The sequence below is a fragment of the Mus musculus genome, chromosome 4 (genome assembly GCF_000001635.26).
Source record: "Mus musculus strain C57BL/6J chromosome 4, GRCm38.p6 C57BL/6J".
In the NCBI taxonomy this organism is placed as follows: domain Eukaryota; kingdom Metazoa; phylum Chordata; class Mammalia; order Rodentia; family Muridae; genus Mus; species Mus musculus.
The window spans coordinates 21,923,788-21,945,000 of NC_000070.6; the positions used below are offsets into that span (position 1 = coordinate 21,923,788).

The 21,213-nt window shown below is 43.9% G+C and overlaps 1 protein-coding gene across 2 annotated transcripts in view; it reads left to right on the plus strand.

Moving 5' to 3' along the window:
* The first annotated feature begins 7,118 nt into the window (after window positions 1-7,118).
* The window catches only part of Faxc (failed axon connections homolog), a 70,556-nt gene continuing 56,461 nt past the window's right edge, over window positions 7,119-21,213 (plus strand). The window contains exons 1-2 of one of the 2 annotated variants that reach the window (XM_006538340.4): window positions 7,119-7,270; window positions 12,846-12,981. In XM_006538340.4, coding sequence (XP_006538403.1) covers window positions 12,943-12,981 — 39 coding nt within the window. In that variant the 5' untranslated portion in view covers window positions 7,119-7,270; window positions 12,846-12,942. Of the gene's footprint in view, window positions 7,271-7,538; window positions 8,043-12,845; window positions 12,982-21,213 lie in introns of those variants that run through there. The other variant, NM_175234.4, reaches the window with a different exon arrangement.

A 21,213-nucleotide genomic window follows, 5' to 3' on the forward strand; every position in this document is an offset into this window, starting at 1 on the left:
GACAGCAGAACCCCATGACAACCAGTCCTTAAATAAAGCCTTCCTTGTTGCTTTATATATATATCTGAGCAGTTCAGTGTGGTTCTTCACTTAGTACTCTCAGTACTCGGAAAGCTCAAGCAGGAGGATTACCATGAGTTCCAGACCAGTGTGAACTACCTAGCAATTTCAAGGTTAGCCTGAGCTACAGAGTGAGAGTATGTATAAGTACATAAACCAAAGAAAATAAAATTAAAATCATGATTGAAAGTAAAAAAGAGAGAGAAGAAAAAAATTGAAAAAAAACAAGCTATATAATCTATACTCACAAACCAATTACATGCAAAGAGTTTTAATTACAAGCTTCTAGAAATCAATAAAACCCAATAGGCCAATCGAAAGGGAACAGATAACTCACATAGCACCTAACACAAATGTACCTTTCACAAATGTCCTTGGTTTGATATATAAGAAAAGCAGAGTTCTGTTTTCTTTGTTGTTTACAAAATTATTATTTTTTGAGACAGGGTCTCTATGTAGTTCTGGTTGTCCTGAACCTTGCTATGTAGATCAGGTTAGCCATAAACCTACAGAGATCTACCTGCCTCTGCTTCCCTAGTGATGGGATAAAAGGCATGTGCCACCACACCTGGCTTATAAATTAATTTAAAATTATATATATATAATATATGTGTGTAATACATTTACATTATTTCCTCACTCCTCCTCCCTTCAATCTTTTCCATGTTCCCACTCCCTCTCAAATTCATGTATTTTTCTTTATTATTTTTTAACTTTTTATTGATTCTTTGTGAATTTTATATCATGCACCCTGAACCTACTCATCTCCCCATCTCCTCATATCTGCTTTTCTTTCTTGCAACCTCCCCTCCCCCCCCCCAAAAAAAAACAAATAAAACCAACACCTGTCACATCTTAGGATTTCCATTGCTGTGAAGAGACACAATGACCAAGGCAACTCTTACAAAGGACAGCATTTAACTGGGGCTGGCTTACAGGCTCAGAGGTTCCATCCATTATCATCAAGGCATCCATGCATGGTGCTGGAGGAGCTGAGAGTTCTGCATCTTGTTCTGAAGGTAGCTAAGAGAAGACTGACTTCCAGGCAGCTAGGATGAGGGTCTTAAAGCCCACACGCACAGTGACACACTTCCTCCAAGGCCACATCTCCAAATAGTGCTAATCCCTGGGCCAAGCATATTCAACGCCCCTACCCCACCCCCAAATATCTCTCTGTGGAAGCTGTGGTGTGCCACACAGTATATACCCTTTTGCCCAAACAGCTTTACTTACAGATGTTCATCGTGATAAGTCACTGGTCTGGGAGGAAGCCTCTGGGTTCTGCTATACCATCAGTACTGGATCCTCACTGGGACTCCTCTTGGATATCCTGTTTTTGCCCTGTGTCATTGCGGATCCTGCAGCTTTGGTTGTGTAGAACTGGCCCCTTCATATACTTTAGCAGATCATAGATGGGGTAGATCTTGGGGTAGGCCAACTCAAAGCCCTGGATCTTGGCCTGGGTGGTAGTTAAGTTGGTCAGCACACCAGATCGCCTTTGCCCACACCACCAGGGCCAGCTTTCCTGCTTTGCCCAGGCGAGGGGCAGGGCCAGCTCTACCTTGTTGCCCAGGTGAGGTGAAGTTCAGGCCTGCTCACCTGAGTGCTGCAGCCAGTGAGTAGTGGGGCCAGCTCTCCTGTACCCCGTCAAGGGGTGGGATCTTTATTATTATTAAACACACACACACACACACACACACACAGAGAGTTTATATGTTGTTGCTCATATGTTTTTAGGGCTGGCCACTTTATATCAGATAGTTAATTGGAGGGCTCATCCCTAGGGAAGACTAATTCTTCCTCTATTGGTGTTCCTTGATTGCCTGTGGCTCTTTGTCTCGGGGTGGGGCCCTGTGAGATTCTTCTTATCCACATTGGCAGATGAACTGGTGTTGCCGTTGTTCCTATCTTGTTTAGGTGGCCATATTGTTGAGATTTCAGGTGTCCAGAGAAGCACAGGCATTAAACTGTAAGGAGACCCTGGTTACTCAGGTTCTAACTAGGGAAGATGAAGCTTTTCCAGAACATCCTGAGTGGTACGGGTAGAGAGGACGAAGCAAACACTTTCAGAACTATCAAGAGTACAGCTTACCCAAGCCAGTGTGGTGGTGCTGCCCTTTAACCCCAGCACCTGGGAAGAAGAGACATGCAGGGACCTGAGATGGAGGTCTACAGATCAAGTTCCAAGAGCCAGGGTTACACACACACACACACACACACACACACACAGAGAGAGAGAGAGAGAGAGAGAGAGAGAGAGAGAGAGAGAGAGAGAGATTCATCAAGTATCAAGTGTCGGCCTCCTCAGGACTTGACTGTGCTCACTCAGTGCTGTGATCTGTTTCCCCACAATCTCTCTATTTAGGTTTGGTCCTCAAGATGATGGTGGTAAGGAACCTTTAAGAGGCATGGCTAGTGTGATGTTCTTAGTTCACCTAAAGGACAAACTGGTGTCCTGGAGTGAGTTACTGAGAATTTATTTAACCACGGCCTGCCTGTGTCTCCTATGGTTTCCTCTATCCAGATGGGACTGCTTTCTCTTACAAGCACCCTGCCATTTGGCATGGAGTCCTTGCCACAACCAGCATTATGCTGTTTTGTTTTGTTTTTTTCCTGGAGGGAGAGAGACTCTAGTCTCCCCCAAAATGTGAGATAAATAGTGTGAAGTGGAAACTTGTAGTTCTTTGGAAAGTTAGTTATGCCAAATGATGTTTTTGCTGGGGCACACAGGTGATGTCTTGCTAAAGCAAGCACGTGAAAGAATGCTTTCCTGAAGCAGACATAGGTGAAAGGATGTGTTGATATAGCAAACCTGTGCAAGGACCTGTAATGGCGCAGTATAAACATGACCCCACAGTCAGTGGCGGACCAGCACTGAGCTTTGGATTGGTTTGCTCTACCTTGCTATTCTTCGAAAAAAACACGCATACTTTGGTTTACCGTACATAAGCATGGTTGAGCTCAATTTGTGATAACACTCCCACTGAGAGAAACTCACCCAAGAACTGCTCTCGAGGTTCCTGCAGCAGCTCGCTCCCTTTGAGTCCTCACCTCAGACCAGTTGGCAAGCCTGGCGTTTTCTTCAAGACTGAACTACAGCCGCCTGGTGTCTGCTTGCTGAAAGGACTGGACTGTAACTGCTGGTTTGTGCATGGTGTCTGCCTGCCTAAAGGATTGGTCTGCAGCTGCTGAATCGTATTTAGTGTTTGCTATGGGACCGAATTGCTGCCAAAGAACAGGTCCACTTCCCCACTATCCCAATAACCTTTCTCTTCCACTACCTCTGCTGAGTGGCAGGCTAGGGGAAAGGTTGAACCCTTATTAAAAGTAGGTTGCAAAAAAATGTATGCCTACAATAATGGCTTTTAAATCAAATTAACATGGCTGACATATTTTGTTATAGAATTGAAAAAATTTTTTAAAAAGCTCTATTATACACACTAAGATCAGTAGTATCTGCTCTGGTGGCTGAATTCACTTGAGTTTCTGGGAACATATGACTTGATTCCACTTGGTATTTTCTGGAAGGGCTCACTCACTTCTTGACTATCTTTCCCACACCTGTCTAACTCACCTCCTACCGTGTTTGGCCTTTCTGGTTACCTGGCTATGCATTGCTTGCTTGTTTTGCTCCTGTAGATGTGACCCCAGTTTTGTCCTTTGTACTAGCAAACTAATACACTGCTAAATTAAAAGATGCCCCTGTCCTTCTAACGAAGCATTTTCAACTCCCCTCCCTCATCTGAGCCTATTAGTCCCCTATTTTCCTTCTCAGTACTAAGCTAGTCTCATAGGAGATGCTCTCTGAGAGCTGCTTAGAGATTTATAAAACACTCAAGTCCAATAGATTAAAAAAAGCACATAGATAAAGTCACTTCATGGTGACAGACTTTCTTCTAGATATAATGCTCATTGCTGGATCTGGTAGTGCAGGTCTGTAATCCCAGTTCCTTGAAGGCTGAGCTGGAAAGGGGGAAAGTTCAAGGACAGCCTGAGCAACTTAGGCTTTCTTAAAATAAAAAATAAAAGCCAGGGGTACAGCTCAGTGGTAGAGTGCTTGCCTATCACATACAAAACCATTGGTTTAGTACCTGGCATTAAAAGAAAAATCACCTCTCCCAGGCAAGTAGGGCAGTATTAGATTTGTTCTTTACAAATTGTTTTAGTTATAGTTACTGTTGCTGTGATGAAACACCATGACCAAAGCAACTTGGGGAGTGTAACGGCTGGTTTTGTGTGTCAACTTGACACAAGCTGGAGTTATCACAGAGAAAGGAGTCTCCCTTGAGGAAATGCTTCCATAAGATCCAGCTGTAAGGCATTTTCTCATTACTGATCAAAGGGGAGGATCCATTGTGGGTGGTTCCATACCTGGGCTGGCAATCCTAGGTTCTATAAGAAAACTGAGCTTATAAGGGGAAGCTGAGCAAGCCAGGGAAAGCAAGCCAGTAAGTAACATCCCTCCATGGCCTCTGCATCAGCTCCTGCTTCATGACCTACTTGAGTTCCAGTCCTGACTTCCTTGGTGATGAACAACAGTATGGAAGTGTAAGCTGAATAAATCCTTTCCTCCCCAACTTGCTTCTTGGTCATGATGTTTGTGCAGGAATAGAAACCCTGACTAAGACAGTATCCATCCCATATACAGTCACCAAACCCAGACACTATTGTGGATGCCAGCAAGTGCTTGCTGACAGGAGCCTGATATAGTTGTCTCCTGAGAGGCTCTGCCAGTGCCTGACAAATACAGAGGTGGATGCTCTCAGCCAATCATTGGACTAAGCACAGGGTCCCCAATGGAGGAGCTAGAGAAAGGACCCAAGGAGCTGAAGGGGTTTGCAGCCCCATAGGAGGAACAACAATATGAACTAACCAGTACCCCCAGAGCTCCCAGGGACTAAACCACCAATCAAAGAGTAAACATGGAGGGACCCATGGCTCCAGCTGCTTATGTAGCAGAGGTTGGCTTTGTCAGTCATCAATGAGAGGAGAGGCCCTTGGTCCTGTGAAGGTTCTATGTCCCAGTGTAGGGGAATGCCAGGGCCAGGAAGCAGGAGTGTGTGTGTGTGTGGGGGGGGGAGGGGTTGGTGAGCAGGCAGAGGGGAGAGATAGGTTTTTGGAGGGGAAACCAAGAACATTTGAAATGTAAATAAAGAAAATATCTACATAAAAGAAAAAGAAGCAAAGGAAAAGAAAAAATGGGCTGGAGAGATGGCTCAGCGGTTAAGAGCACTGACTTCTCTTCCGAAAGTCCTGAATTCAAATCCTAGCAACCACATGGTGGCTCACAGCCATCTATAATGAGATCTGCTGCCCTCTCCTGATGAAGCGTCTGCAGAGAGCTACAGTGTACTTAGATATAATAAATACATACATAAATAAAAATTACTGAAAAATTATGTTGTGAAATACTGTGTAGGTAAGTGTTCAGTTAATTAGTTCCCTCCCCTTTCAACACTTTGACTTAATTTTGGAAAAAAATGCTCAAAAAATTATTAGTTCACCACTAATAGTGATTTTAATATAGGGGAAATTAAAACTCCCTATTTGGGTTCTTTTTCACAAAAGGACATAAAAATAGTCAGGAGGCGCTGGAGGACAGCATGATCAGCATTAGCATCAGCCTTACTGAGGGCGTGGTCTCTTGGCCAAGTGATTGACAGGCCCAGATGAATTAACTCTTAAGGGGAAAGACAAAAGTATGACATGTTCTGTTCGCCAGAGAAAGATCAGAATGCCTTTTCTGCCCAGGGCCAGAGGTATATTCCATTCTTTTGACTGGGAGGAATTACCAAAACTGACAAACTCAGTTGTGATTGTAGGGAAGGAGTAAAGGTGGTGGCTCTCCATCTGGAATCTTCACACCCTTCCAGTGCCTAGTGGAGGGTCTTATCGCTCAGGTTTAGCTCCTACCCGCTCTGCCTTTAGAGATGAGGCAGGACTGCATAGCTACTGCCAGTCAAATCTGAGATCCGAGTGTCCATTCCGCATTTAGAAGCAGTTTGTTTTGTTTTGTTTTTTGTTTTGTTTTGTTTTTTAGCAGGGCAGTGGTCGCACATGCCTTTAATCCCAGCACTTGGGAGGCAGAGGCAGGCGGATTTCTGAGTTCGAGGCCAGTCTGGTCTACAGAGTGAGTTCCAGGACAACCAGGGCTACACAGAGAAACCCTGCCTTGAAAAAACGAAAGAAAAGAAGCGGTTCTTTAAAGAGTCAGTCTTCCAGTCCCCCAACAACTGGTGCAGGGCCTGTTGCCTGCCTGTGGATCCCGCACCCCTAAATGGACCACCTCATCTTGTCTCAGTGGGAGAGGATGCCCCTAGTCCCACCTAGTGCTGCAGTGCCTTGCAGGATGTGTGTATTGTGTTAGTGTGTGGGGGATGACACCCTGTAGCTCCTTGGTATCTGGCCCAGGCTGGCCTTCTGTTGGCCTCCTCTGTCACTGCATTGGGCTGATTGCTGTCTCCTTCTCATGGAAGTTCATGTCAGACTACACATCCTGAGAGGTCTTTAACTCCCTTTGGGATGACCCTAAAATTCGTGACAACTTGGGTAGGGCCTCCTTCTCTAGCTATGGTGGTAAACAATCTTTTGTTTTATTTCTAGCATGACTGTACAACCTGTTTATTCTAAGGGGGTGAAATCCAGGAAATGGGAGCCCCTTTCATCAGCACCCCAGTCTCTACTGTATTGGGGGACAGATGTATTCTTATAGTCATACTTGAATTTTAAATTGTGACAAATCATATGTCTTCAATATTTTTATTTCCTCTAAACTGAAACTGCCCATGCTCTGGCTAGAACACATGGTCTACATTTAAGGATTTAAAGGATCTAGAACATTCCATGTTGGTAGAGAGCGTGCCTGCCATGTATAAGGCCCTAAATCCAATCTCTAATCGATCTCTTCAGGGTTACCCAGAGTGGGAAAACCATTTAATACACAGTTGCTTATTTTACAAATTTTCAGCACCCAAAGGGACCATCCTGTATCAGCGATATCCTTGGTAACGATTTCCAAGGTGGGAAGATTTCTCACCTAGAGTACTTTCTGCTGTTATTTGTCAAGGCGGACCTCAATCACTTCATCAGCACCTTGCCTGGGACCTAGGTGACTGTGCTTACCTGAGCTCTTTAAAGCAATGAGAGCAGACAGACGCTCCCGACCTTAATCTGCCCTGGCCCAAGGTTTCCGGTCTGTGGCTCAGGGCAGGTGAGTTCCCTGCGCTCCGCAAGGCGCCTGCGGGCGGGAGCGGGTGGAACCGAGGGCGGCGGCTCTGGGCTCGGCTCAGCCGCAGCCATCGCAGCCTCCCGCGCCGCCCGCCTCCCCGAGCCCGGGCGTCCAGCCCCGCAGCTGCGGCCGAGCAGAGGCAGCGCACCGCGGGGATGCGGGGCGGGGGCAGGGCGCGGGGTAGGTGACATTATCCCGCCTCTGTTGCCGGGCCCAGGGGAGCAATGACATCACGTGGCCCTTTCCACGCGCTGACACAAAGAGCGCCTGCGAGAGGCCTCGGCCAGGGAGGCCGGCGGCCGCCGCTGCCTCGCCGGGCCCGGGGGCCCAGCCATCCCAGATCTCCGCTCGCCGTCCGCGTCCTTCCGCCGTCGCCTCCGCCCGCGCCCCCTGCGCACCGCTGAACCCGCCCGCTCGCCCGGGCGCCGGCCTCTTCCCATGCGGGCGGCGCGGGCCCTGGGAGGGGCGCCCGGAGCCAGCCGCGCAGCATGCACTGGGGGGTTGGCTTTGCCTCGTCCAGGCCGTGCGTGGTGGACCTGAGCTGGAACCAGAGCATCTCCTTCTTCGGCTGGTGGGCCGGGTCCGAGGAGCCCTTCTCCTTTTATGGGGACATCATCGCTTTCCCTTTGCAGGATTACGGTGGGATCATGGCAGGGCTGGGCTCGGATCCCTGGTGGAAGAAAACCCTTTATTTGACCGGGGGAGCTTTGCTGGCCGCGGCTGCGTATCTGCTCCACGAACTCCTGGTCATTAGGTGAGCCGGAGAGAGGGCCCCCGAAGCGGGCACTGACCAGGGCAGCTAGCCCGGGTAGGGCTGGCTCAAAGGGGGTTCCGGAACCAGCCCCTAGGTCCCGCCGCCCAAAGGTCCAAGCGTCCTCTCTCATCCTCTAACCCCCTAAGGCGTTTCACGGTCACCTGGCCACTTGTAAGGAGCCATTTAGAGTTGATGGGAGGGTTAAATTGGGAAGGGAAAGAAAGCGTTTTCCTTCCATCATTTCGATGCTAAAAGCAAAGTGCTGTGAGTCACCAGTGTTATGGATATAAACAATCTGCTAAAGCCCATAGGAAGAGTCTAACTGCAATCAGTGCATTCGTAACAATAGAATAAAGCTCTGTAGAAATACTAAGGTACACTTTTATAAACGCCTAATTGGTTTATGGGTAATGATGCTGGAACATTAACTATTAACCTCATCTTTACCTAAAAGGTTAGTTCTCTCTTACTCTTCTTTATAAATGTCAACATTATTAGGAGGCTGCAGTTGCAGAAGCTTGGTGTAACCCTGTTCAGTTTTGATGCAGCCTTAACCTGCTTACCTGCTTATCTGGTGTGGAACTGTAAGCACCTTCAAGCTTAAATACAATCATTCTGCGAGCGGTAGGAGATCTGAGGGCAGCGCTAGCACATGGAGCACTTGGCATAACAGGGAGTCTCCCTGGGCTGTAAACAGTTTCATGGCTGCCTGCCGCAGAATGTGTACAGGGCTGACTTGAAAATTACAATAAATGGATGCCCCTGCTGTTGGGACTGCTAGTCCCATAGATAGATCTTTAGTGGTAGATGCCACTGGGTACTGAGACAGCCTTTGGCTAATGGGCATGTCAATTTTGGGTTAAAATTTCCATGCATTTGGGACCCCAGTCTCTGGAGATTATTGGAGGCAGAGCAATTTTCCGTAGCTCAGAATTTCTCTTCTGACCAGTATTTTCGAAGGAGCTGGGATGTGTTCCTACCATATTTTCCAGGGGTAGGGTGAAGGAGGAGCATGGTTCTAGAGGCTGTAAAGTGGCTGGTGACCTCTAATGGACTTCAGGAAGTGCAGGAGGACACCATGATCGCCCTACTGAACTCACTATTTGTTGGCTCTGAAAGGATAAGAAAGCATTTGGGTCTGAGAAAAATGTGTTGGCTTTCATATCATTTAGCCACAGTGGAAGACTGAGAAGTTGATTTTAACTTCAGTATATCTCATTGAGCACAGCGTCTTGAATTTAGTTGAGCCAAACACAAAAGTTTTAAAGTGAGATAGCATGAAGATTACGCCCCATTGGTGCCAGTCTGAGAACTCTGTTTCACGTCAGGTTTCAGTCCATATGAAGAACCCCACACCTGTGCAGCATTTTACACAGTAGCCTGTTGTTTCTCAGTTGTATTTCACTCCATAGCCTGTGAAGACTGCCCCTGTACCATTCAGCATCTCAGCCTTTCTCCAGTTTGTGGAGAGTGGAAGCTTCACATGGCTGAATCCAAAATGTGGCTTTGATGACCTTGCAGAAATAACAGGGCCTTGGGAGCTCACTTGGAATAGACCACGCCCTTGAAGCTCTGGACCCTATACACTCTTCAGCCCTCTGCCCAGGCTAGCTCCTTCTCCATTGTGGTGATCACAAGCCCCAGCTCTGAATCTTTACTTGGATCAAGGGGTTTTAAGACCTATGGTTTGTTTACTTTTGTTTCTTGACAAATGAATTGATAAACCCCTATTATAATACAAACTGAAAGAAGGCAGCTGAAATTTTGGGAAGTTAGTAGTACTCCCTGTGTGTCTGTGATTGCATGTGTCTGTAACAGCTACCACTAAGGAGTAGGAGAAGGTTAGCTTACCTTGATGAAGATTACACAGTGACAGGAGAAAGACGGAGGTTCCAGTGTGGAGCCCGGCTGCTTGGGAGAGCCTGCTTATTTTGAGGTGTTTTGTTGGGGGGAGAAAGGAAGAGAACTGAGAAAGGGGGCATTTCTTGGCAAGGGAGGCCTGTGGTCAGGATGCAACTTTCTGCCAGCTTTCAGAGAGCTATGGCGCAGACAGGAGCAGTGAAGATGGGCGTCAGAAGATGGGTACGGGTACAAGAGAGGAAAACTTTCACTTGCTGAGAAATCTAAACTTCTGTACAGTTAGGCAAAATCAAAATCACATGTGTGGGAGGGAAATATAAAGTGGCCCCGCTGTCTAAGTTCATTGTCAATGTCAACCTTCCCCTACCATGCCTGGACTTTCTGTTGCCCAGATTAGCGTTAATCTATGGCTTTGTCTCATGAGGAAATAAAGTTATAAGGTTAATTAAGTCTAACTAGTGAGTACAACCAATGCATGTGTTGTTTTTGGTGAAGCGTGGTTAGTTATTTGTGATATTACTTTGGTTATTTGTATTTTTCCACTGTTCTATTTTAAAATAATTGTTGTCTTAATCCTTTGTTTCCCCAGAGTAGAGTGGCATCTATATAAAATTTACTCAAGCGTCTGGAAGTTTGCTCGTCAAGCGAATGATTAAGTAATGATCTCATTACCTGGAGCTCATTTGCACTTTGTGTTCTCCAGCTAAAGGGTCCCCATCTGATCCCTAAGACTGACTCATTGCCTGTTACAGAGACAGGATCATCTCTGATATTCTCAGGCAGGGCCAGGAGCTGCTCAGGCTCCTTTTCTGTTAGCCAGCTGGCCTCTGCAGGTGTTCTCTTATTCAGATCTCCTTCTAAGGTTGTTTTGTGATAAGCTGCACAGGAAGCGACTCATCTGACCCTGTGACCTTAACTAGGGAGAGGGTTCTGACATGTAGAAAGTGGCCTCTGGGAACACATGGATTGGGTTCAATTTGATTCAGCCTTTTGATACACACACACACACACACACACACACACACACACACACACACACGTGTGTGTGTGTGTGTGTATATATATATATATATATTTTACTGAGCAAAGTCAGTTTTGAGGTGTGTATATGTGTGCGCATATATATACATATATGCACACATATATACATATATTTACATATATATATATATATATGGATTGTACTAGGGATTGATCCCAGTGCTTTACCCATGGAAGCCAAGTACCCTACCACGGAGTTATATCCTCACTCCACTCATTTTTTGGCAATTTTTTGACATGGTCTAGCTGAATTGCCTAGGCTGGCCTTGAACTTGCAATTTTCCTGCCTCTGCCTTCTGAATAGTTGGAATCTGCTGCTATTCTTGGCCTGACACACTTGGTCTCAAATTGAAGTTCCTTGGGCAAGTTACTTTCTGACTTTGAAGTTTCCTGTCTACGACAGAGCATTGGTATGGCGTCCCAAATTTAAACTCTAGCAATGCCCACTTTAGAGTGCTATTAGCAAAAGTAAGTAGGTTAATATGGCCCGTGTCTATAAAGTCACTGGCACATGTTGGCTCATGATCAGCATCTTTATGACTATGATAGGGCCTAACTTAACCTTCAGAACTTGACTCTTCTGTTCAGAGGGCAGAGGATTTCCTATTTATCTCCCTTTAGCTCCTAAGCCTTTGCCTCTCTAATTTATATAAAAGCATCACTGTGATGTGAATTATTTTACTGGGCAAAGTCAGTTGTGAAGTGTAGCATTTGTATTGCTTACTAATATAGTCAAAATTGGTCCTGGATTTTAATATCCGACCTCCCACACATTTCATCAAACGGAAAACCTCTGTTTTGTAGTAAATGCTTTTAACTCTATTGGCTTGTAATTTCAGAATGAGTCATTCTGAGGTCTTTAAATGGAGTAGGCTCTTGGTTGGTAAACCCCAAGAGAACTTGTTTTATGAAGTGGAGATGCTGAGGCTAGTGTGCACCATGTGTGGATGGTGACAAGCCATTTCTGCTTGGCTAGGTGTAGGACTAAACCTGGATTTGGAGAGGGGAAGTTCAGAGGGGTCCAAAGCTTGAGAATGGAGTTCATCTGACTGGGAAATGTTAGGTGCACAAAACAGTGGAAATTGTAATAGGTCTCTGAGGGGTGTATAAGCCAGATTGGGTGAAATTGGAAGTGAACAAGACCATATCTTATTGTGTAAGAATACATTTTTGCTCACTTTTAATGCTTGATGTTCACAGATACCATTTTATTTAATCCTTGTGATTGTCAGTATAGAAAAGGAACCAGGATTTTCAGTATCAGATTTCCTGAAGATGTGGGTCATGGTGCAGCCTGCCCATTCTGTTAGCTCCACATTTTATAGAGAAGGGTATTGTCTAATGTAGGCATTCTCCAGGTTCTACAGACCACTGCCAATGTGACTATCTCTGTACCCAGGATCCTCTGTAGCCCAGGTAGACCATGAACTTGTGATCCTTCTGTATCAGCCTCCTGAGAGCCAGGATTAAAGGCCTGAAATAGTCTCACCTTCTAGTGTTTGCCATCCATAAACTATGTGTACTATATCTACTTCATAAGGTTCTTTTTGAAGCTTAAATAAAGCAATGGCCATGAAACACACACAGTCAAGTGATACACATAGTAACCACAAAATGCCTGTCTCCCAAATACTCCTCTTGCCCATAGGCTGCACATAAGAAAGCAGGTTGGTTTGTAATGACTTCCCTGGGCCACCGGGTTCTAGTCATCTAAGAGTCCGTAAGACCCTCCCGCATGTCCACTATGCTTCTGGTCTCTAAACCCCGGATGAGGTAAGACCTATCACACACACTTTTGCTTGTTCATAGAGGGCAACAATCCCACAGGGTCCTCTTGAGAACCGAGGCAACGGAAAACTAACAGGTGGGCTATATTCTCTGTTTCTGTTTTGGTTTTGACAGGAAACAGCAAGAGCTCGACTCCAAAGATGCTATTATTTTGCATCAGTTTGCAAGACCTAACAATGGTGTCCCCAGCTTGTCTCCTTTCTGTTTGAAAATGGAAACTTACTTAAGAATGGCTGACCTACCCTATCAGGTACTTGTTTGCAAATATGTTTTATTCTTGCGACATCGATATCACCTAGAGGATGGGGTAGTTAATGTCACACAAGTGGATATCAGAGAAGGCAGGGTCTGAAGGTAACCATACCCAGTCGTCAGCAAGAGAGACATGTGACTCCAGGATCTATTGACTTTTGTTTTTCCATCAGTTCTAATGAGGGACTCATAATATTTCTTTTAATGTGTTCTTTGGTTGGAGGTTTGGCTAGGCTTATGGAACAGCTGGTGAGACTGCCTGGTGGTACTTTTAGGTTTACATCTGTTATTTTGTCCTCCATGAATGTGGGGTTAGAAGGCATAATGGATTGGAAGTTCTAGGGCCTGAAGCTAGTGCCTCATGGCTCTCCCACCCAGCTATAGCTCTGGCCTTTGAAGAGATTTTAACTTCCCTATGTTCTGCTCAGGTGGTTTTTAAGGAAGTACCTGTTCATTTCAGCATTAAAGAAGCAATTAAGAGATGTTGGAGAGATGGTTTGGTGGTTAAGGGCATTTGTGACTCATGCAGAGGACCCTGGTTCGGTTCTACAACCTACATGGTAGTTCATGATCATGTGTGAGTTCGGTTACAGGAGATCCCATGTCCTCTTCTGACTTGAGGCATCAAGACAAGCATGTGGCACACAGATATACAAGCAGGCAAAACACCGACACATGAAGTAAATAATTAAAAAAAAATTATAGGGAGAAATTCAAGAAAAAAGAAGGAAAAAGAAACACACATACCCATATATACACGCACGCACATACATACATACATACATACACACACACACACACACACACACACACACACACATTCTTATGTAATAAATAATTTGCAAGTATTTTCACCCCATGAAAAAAGAAAATATGCCAGAATCTTAATTATGACTAATTACTGATTTTAGAATATGGATCATTTTTAATACATACATTCATTTAAATTTATAACTTTCATTTAAATTTATAACTTTTCCTAAACATGAAAATAGAAATAAACACTATTTCATAAAAAGAATAAACAAAAGAATGAACTTGAAGACATCCATCTTTCCCTCTGTTATGCTGGAGGTGGCTAACCCATTTTGTTGTATTATTGATCTTGTCGTTACTTTGTGCAGCTTAAACTTTTTCTCTTCTGTTTCCCTTTATAACAAGTTCTCAATGTCTGGAAGTTTACTGGGGCTTTGTTTCTATAATTGATTTTGATGTTATGAGCACAGAAAATAGTTTCTGATACAGTTCCTTCAGTTTACTGAGACTTTATGCAAATGCGTAATTTTTTTCTTTCAGGGCAGGGTTTTTCTGTGTAGCACTGGCTGTCTTAGAACACACTCTGGCCTTAGAGCGAGCTCAAACTGGCCTCCAACTCGGAGATCCTCCTTCCTCTGAGATCCGCCTGCCGCTGCCTCTCAAGATGAAAGGCATGCGCCACCATCTCCCTCGTGATGATTTAAAATTGGATTTGTAGCTGTCTCTTGTGAGACTATGCCGGGGCCTAGCAAACACAGAAGTGGATGCTCACAGTCAGCTATTGGATGGGTCACACGGCCCCCAATGGAGGAGCTAGAGAAATTACCCAAGGAGCTAAAGGGAACTGCAACCCTATGGGTGGAACAACAATGTGAACTAACCAGTACCCCGGAGCTCTTGTCTCTAGCTGCATATGTGTCAGAAGATGGCCTAGTCGGCCATCAGTGAAAAGAGAGGCCCATTGGACTTGCAAACTTTATATGCCCCAGTACAGGGGAACGCCAGGGCCAAAAAGGGGGAGTGGGTGGGTAGGGGATTGCGGGGGTGGGTATGGGGGACTTTTGGGATAGCATTGGAAATGTAAACGAGGAAAATACCTAAAAAGAAAAAATAAAATAAAATAAAATTGGATTTGTCACATAGTGAGGTGGATTCTCTAGCTCTCCCTTGGTTCTTATTCGCTTGGGATATCTTTCTCTATCGCTCTATCATTGGCTTCTCATGGGTAGTGCTTTGCTTGTATTGGATTTGAGAGTCTTACCCCAGCTTCGCATCCTGGACATAGCATTCCTGCAGCTTCTCATTTGGTACATTTATATAAAAATGTTTTAAATCCATTTACCCATTTTCCTATACATATCCTACACAGGTTATCTTTTTATATGGGTAGTTTCTCTCCCTCCTTCCTTCCCTTCTTTCTTGAGACAGGACCTTACTATGTAGCTCTGGCTGGCCTGGACCTTATTATTAGACCAGGCTAGCTTTAAAATCTCAGAGATATGCTTTCCTTTGTGCCTTTTGAATGCTGAGATTAAAGGCATGTGCCCAACACCTGGCTTTGGGAAATTTCTTGGAGAATATTTTTCTGTAAGTCTCCATGGCTTGGCATTTCCGAAACCGCTCCCCCTACCCCCAGTTTTACATATCATAAATTTCTTTTCAAAATTCTTTGCTTTTAGCATTTGGAAATTATTAATTACCCCAATGTCTTTTTTACTCTGATGTTGCTACTGAGAACTTTGGTGGTGGTGGCGATTTTTAAAAACAGTCTCACTTTGTAATCTAGGCTGGCCTGGAACTTGCTCTGTAGAGTAGGCTGGCCATGTGTACCCAGTAGCTAGAGTCAGTCCTTGAATTCAAGCCTCCTCCTGTCTTTGCCTCTCAACTGCTGGCAGCTACTGAGAAACTTAACAGTAATCTCATTCTTTTTTCTCTCTGACTTTTTAGAATTGGCTTTTAGTCTTAATACTCTATTGAGTGCTATCTATCTATCTATCTATCTATCTATCTATCTATCTATCTATCTATCTTCCTACCTACCTACCTACCTACCTACCTACCTACCTACCTACCTACATATCTGTACCCTGTGCTTTTTCACCTTTTTATTTATTGCATGTGCTCACACACATGCAGATGATGCATCTGCATACCCTGACACACATGTGAAGGTCAAAGGACAACTTGAAGTGGTCAGTTTTCCCCTTCTACCACGTGCAGCCTGGGGATGAACCTTAGGTCACCAGGCTTAGTGGCAGGCACCCTCACTTGCTGAGCCATCTCACCAGCCCCTCCGGTTCTTTCTAAATTCTTTTGAGTTTTTAGTGTGTCTTTGTCTCTTTAGACAATGCAAAAAGCAATGGATTTGTATTATAGCATTTTCTTTTTCTTTTTTTTTAAAGATTTATTTATTTATTTATTTATTTATTTATTTATTTATTTATTAATTATATGTAGCTGTCTTCAGACATTCCAGAAGAGGGAGTCAGATCTCGTTATGGATGGTTGTGAGCCACCATGTGGTTGCTGGGATTTGAACTACGGACCTTCGGAAGAGCAGTCGGGTGCTCTTACCCACTGAGCCATCTTACCAGCCCACATTTTCTTTCTTTTATTAAGCATAATTTTAAATCTTTAGAGGTGGTACTGGAGAGATGGCTCAGTGGCTAAGAGCACTGATTGCTCTTTCAGAGGTCCTGAGTTCAATTCCCAGCAATAACATTGGCTCATAACCATCTGTAATGATATCTGATGTCCTCTTCTGGTGTGTCTGAAGACAGTTACAGTGTACTCACATAAATAAAAAATAAATAAATCTTTAAAAAATCTGTAGAGATAAGCAAAAGCCCAATGAGCATTAGCATAAATACCATTTCTTAGAATAATAAATTTTCAAAAATAGAAACATTTACTGAAAAAAGTAACTTTTTTTCATTTTATAAATCTACTTTTGTCTAGATTATTAGGTAAATGCTTTTAGTCTCATATCTGTTTTATATTTAATATTTTATATGTAGATGTCTGCAATCTATGAGGAAAATCTAACCCCACAAAGACGTGTGGTTTAAAAACAGAAAAGTTTGTTTTGGGTTTTGTTGTTGTTTGGATAGTGGTCTCTTTGGTTGTGAGAATGACGGTTTCTTACATATGGGTCATATGTTGTGTGATTTGACCTCTCCCCTACTGCTTCCCCACTCTCTTGCTGGTCCAGTTCCTCACCCCAAATAGTCTCCTCCTCCAGGATTCCGTCCACAGGAATTCTATTACCCTCTCTTTCTTCAAAACCTAGGTTCTCCTAGTTTCATGGGACACAGAGTTGCATGCATATGTATAGATGTAAATCTTGGTGTTTGCATATGGAAGAAAGTGTGAGTTGTTCTTCCTGAGTCTGAGTGTTTCATTTACCAGAGTGATTTCCAGTTGAACCCATTTCCCAGTAAGTGACAGGAGTTCATTCTTCTTTATGGCTCAGTAAAACTCTGCTGTGTATACACAGCACATTTCTCTAATCATCCACCTATTGTCGGACACTTACTCTGGTGGTGTCACTTGGCTGTTGGGGGCAGTGCTGCACTAGACAAAACCTGCAACTGTGCCTTGGATTCCTTCAGCTGTCCACCCAGAAGTGGTGTGGCTGGCACATGTGCTGGCTTTTTTTTGAGAAACCTTTATTCTGCGTATGGGCTGCACCAATTTATATTCAGTGTTCTAAGTGCTAAATGTTCTTGGGACCGCTTGCTGTCATTTGTCCTGGTGAGTGCCACTCAGACCAGACTGTGATGGCTATGAGCTTTTTAAAAAATTTATTTTTCTTCTGGGGGAACTAATCATCAATATTTTAAAAATATTTCCTTTAATAATTGCTTCTTTTCTCTGTGCCTGTTCCCTGTTGTCTAGATATTTGTCCTTCTGCTTTTCTGTCCCTTGTCTGTGCTGTCCTATAAGTCTCTGCTGCTTCATGGAACTTTTGTTTCACTGAGCAGTCAATGCTGTATTCTGTTTTTGTAACCATTATGTTGCTGGGGTGTTGTTGTTGTTTTATTTTATTTTTTTATTTTTTTAATTCTGTGTGCCTGTGTGTCTAGGGTGTGCACATATGAGTACAGGTGCTTGCAGAGGCCACGGGTACCTGATTCCTTTGAGGCTGAATCTCCCCAACCTGGGTGGTGGGAATCAAGCTTGGATTCGCTGAAAAGGCAGCATATTTTAACTCTTGAGCCATCTCTCTCGCCCCTCATGGTGTTTTCATCTGTTGTGTTCTTTCTTTTTAGACTTTTTCCCTGTGTAGCCTTGGTTGGCTGTTCCTCTTGCCTCTACCTCCCAAGTGTGTGTCACCATTCCTGGCCAGCTGTTGACTAAAGTTGACATCTCTCTCTCTCTCTCTCTCTCTGGTTTTTTGAGACAAGGTTTCTCTATTTAACCTTGGCTGTCCTGTAACTCACTCTGTAGACCAGACTGGCCTCAAACTCAAAGAGATCTGCCTGCCTGCCTCTGCCTCCCAAGGGATCAAAGTTGCGTGCTGCCACCACTTGGTCCTTAAGTTTTCTTAAAAAGTGTGTCTCCTTAGTCAGTTTTCCTAATTTCTCCCTTTATTTGTGGGAGGATATTCGTTATGCTAACTGGAAGCATTTGGTCTGACCCAGTATTTCTGCCTCATGCTGCCTGTACTCAGCATGTTAGTCCTTTCTCAGTGGCTGTACTCATCAGAGGTCCACATATTGTTTTTAGATTTCCCATCAGGGATACCGACTTCTCTGCCAGGGTATCTGTGCTGGGAAAGAGCTAGAGCTACCTTCTCGGTCCTCAGCCTCCACTGCCTATGTTCTACTTAATTGCTCATCCTGCCTCCCAGCTCTCTGGTTGCTTACTTCTGTCTTCTATGGACAACTTGAACGACTAACATAAAGGGCAGCCCCAGTCCTTCCTGCAGGTTCACTTATGCCTATTACCTCACCTCCTTTGCTTTAGCTCTCTTTTTATATGCTTTTAGAAAGAGGTTTTTAACACATCATTTGAAAGTACTGGGCAGAAATCAAGACACCTCCCTTATAGTGCTTTAACATGCATATCACTTATAGTGCTTTAACATGCATATTTCCTCGAATAAAGACAGTTTTTTTTTTCTACAAGATTACAATATACATCAGATACATGGGCTTTTCTCAAAGTGTTATGTAGTTTACAAAAAGGTAGTTAAATCATTTCAGATGTAGCCAGTGGGGGGTGTTTGGTAGTTGTGGAGTGGAGTGAGGATTCATTTTGTTACATAGTTACAAGCAATTGAGCTGAAAATTTAGAGGTCAGTATAGTAAGTCAGACCCCAAGACTTTGAAATTAGGCTTTAAAAGTCTTCATCTCAAAATGGTGATGATGATACCGAACATAATGTCATATCTAAATAAACTCTAATTGTTTCTAAAATGTTGTCTCCTGCTTTTTAGCTTCAAAGCAAAAATTGACTATGAAAACATTTTTGAGTTATATCCAGAATTGATCTCTAATTTTTATTTCTGTAGTTTTGTTTTAGTTTTTGTTTGTTTTGTTTTCTCAGGACAGGATCTCACTGTGCAGTTCTGGTTGTCCTGGAACTCACTGTGTAGACCCAGGTTAGCCTTGAAATCACAGATCTGCCTGTCTCTGCCTCTTGAGTGTTGAGATTAAAGTCATATTCCACTCTGCTCAGCAGATAGCATCAGCCGGATACTGTGAGTGTAGGGTGCCATTGCAGTTTGGTTTTTTTTTTTGTGTGTGTGTGAGAAGAGGGTGCTAGTATCAACCAATGGTCTATGTATGCGGGGCAAATGATCTACCACTAAGTTATAACCTCAGCTTTTAAATTGTGTTTTGTTTGCATGTGTGCATTGTGGTGTGCCCTTGCATATGTATGCGTGTTGGAATGTGTGTGCTGGAGGCCTGAAGTGGATAATGAGAATCTTCCTTTATTGCCTGTCCACCATATTCACTAAGGCAGGGTATCTTAATCAAACCTAGAGCTTGCTGATTCGGTTAGTCTCACCAGCTTGCTTTGGGATCCTGTCTCTCATCTCTAGGGTTGGAATTACAGGTGAGTCGCCATCTTCACCCAGCATTTACATGGGCTCTGAGCCACTAAACTCTGGTCTTCTTATTTGCATGGTAAGCATTTTAAATTGTATTATTTTTTGAGACAGGTCTTAGTATTTAGCTCAGACTAGCCTTGAACTCAACTATGTTGTCCACATCGCCTTAGCCTCTTGCGTGCAGGGCTATAAGTATATCCTACTCTGCTTAACTACAGCTTGATTTTGGGGCAGAGTATTCATCCTTATTTGCACTGTAAAGCGTTCCTTCAGATGGCATTGTTGACACTACATTGCATCTGGAGCGATGGGTCTAAAAGGGACGTGGTGGGAAGATTCCAGTGCAGCAGGAGGCAGTCTCGTGTCGTGATTTTATGCCTCTAGAATAGGAATTATACAAACGTCAGGCGCACTAGTAACTTTTAGGAAAGTGTGATATTTCTTTTAGTTAGCATGAAGGATAATATCTATGTAGCAGCCATGTATGATTGTGTAGCTTGCTTTCTCTATAACAGAATAAGGCCAAAGCTTCCCCAGTCCCAACATGAATGATTTTTAAACAATAACTTTTATTGTTTGAGAATTTCACACATGCATACACTGTATTTAGATCATCTTTGCCCTCAGTTCTTTCCTCTAACTCCTCCTGAATCTACTTTTCCACCCCCTTCCCTCTTTGACTCATGGGACCATATTCATAGAGAAGAATCTTCTTTCTCTCCTAGCAGCCCTCCCCTGCCGGCAGCTCCTCCTGTCAGCACCTTCTCCATCCATGCTGTCACTGACTGACTTATCTTATAAGGTCCTGTGCAGGTAACCACAGCTATGAGGTACTGTGAGAGTGCTCCTATCATGTCCACATGACTGATGTGCCCTGGTCCTCTCCAAGGTGTGGGTCTTAATCCCAGTGCCCCCCTAAAGAAACCAAATGTAACTTCAGGCTTTTCTACCTAGGCTCCACTTCCCAAATAATGACACAGAGGATTATTATTTATTTTAAAAAATACTTTGGCCATAAGACAGGCTTGTTCCTATTATCTTGTGACTTATTTAACCTGTTTACACTATTATATGTCTGCCACATGGCTAGTTACCTCCTCAGTTTCGTACATCTGGGGAAATCTCTGGTGCTTGACTCTATCCCAGAGTTCCTTTCTCCCTGCCAGTTGTCCCACCTTCTAATCCTGCCCTAGCTTATTGGCCATCATTTTTATTGACAGGTGATGCTTCCACACAGTACCCAAGATTATCCCTACCAACAAAAGACCCAGGAGTTTTTGTTTCATTTCTGAAATTCTTGAAGTTTCGGGATTACTAGGCAGAGTTGGGTTGTGCTCTTCTAGAATCTTCTGTTTAAATACACGTTTGTAAAAAGGTGTATTCTTGTCTGGGGCTTGGTCAGAATGCTGCCTTGG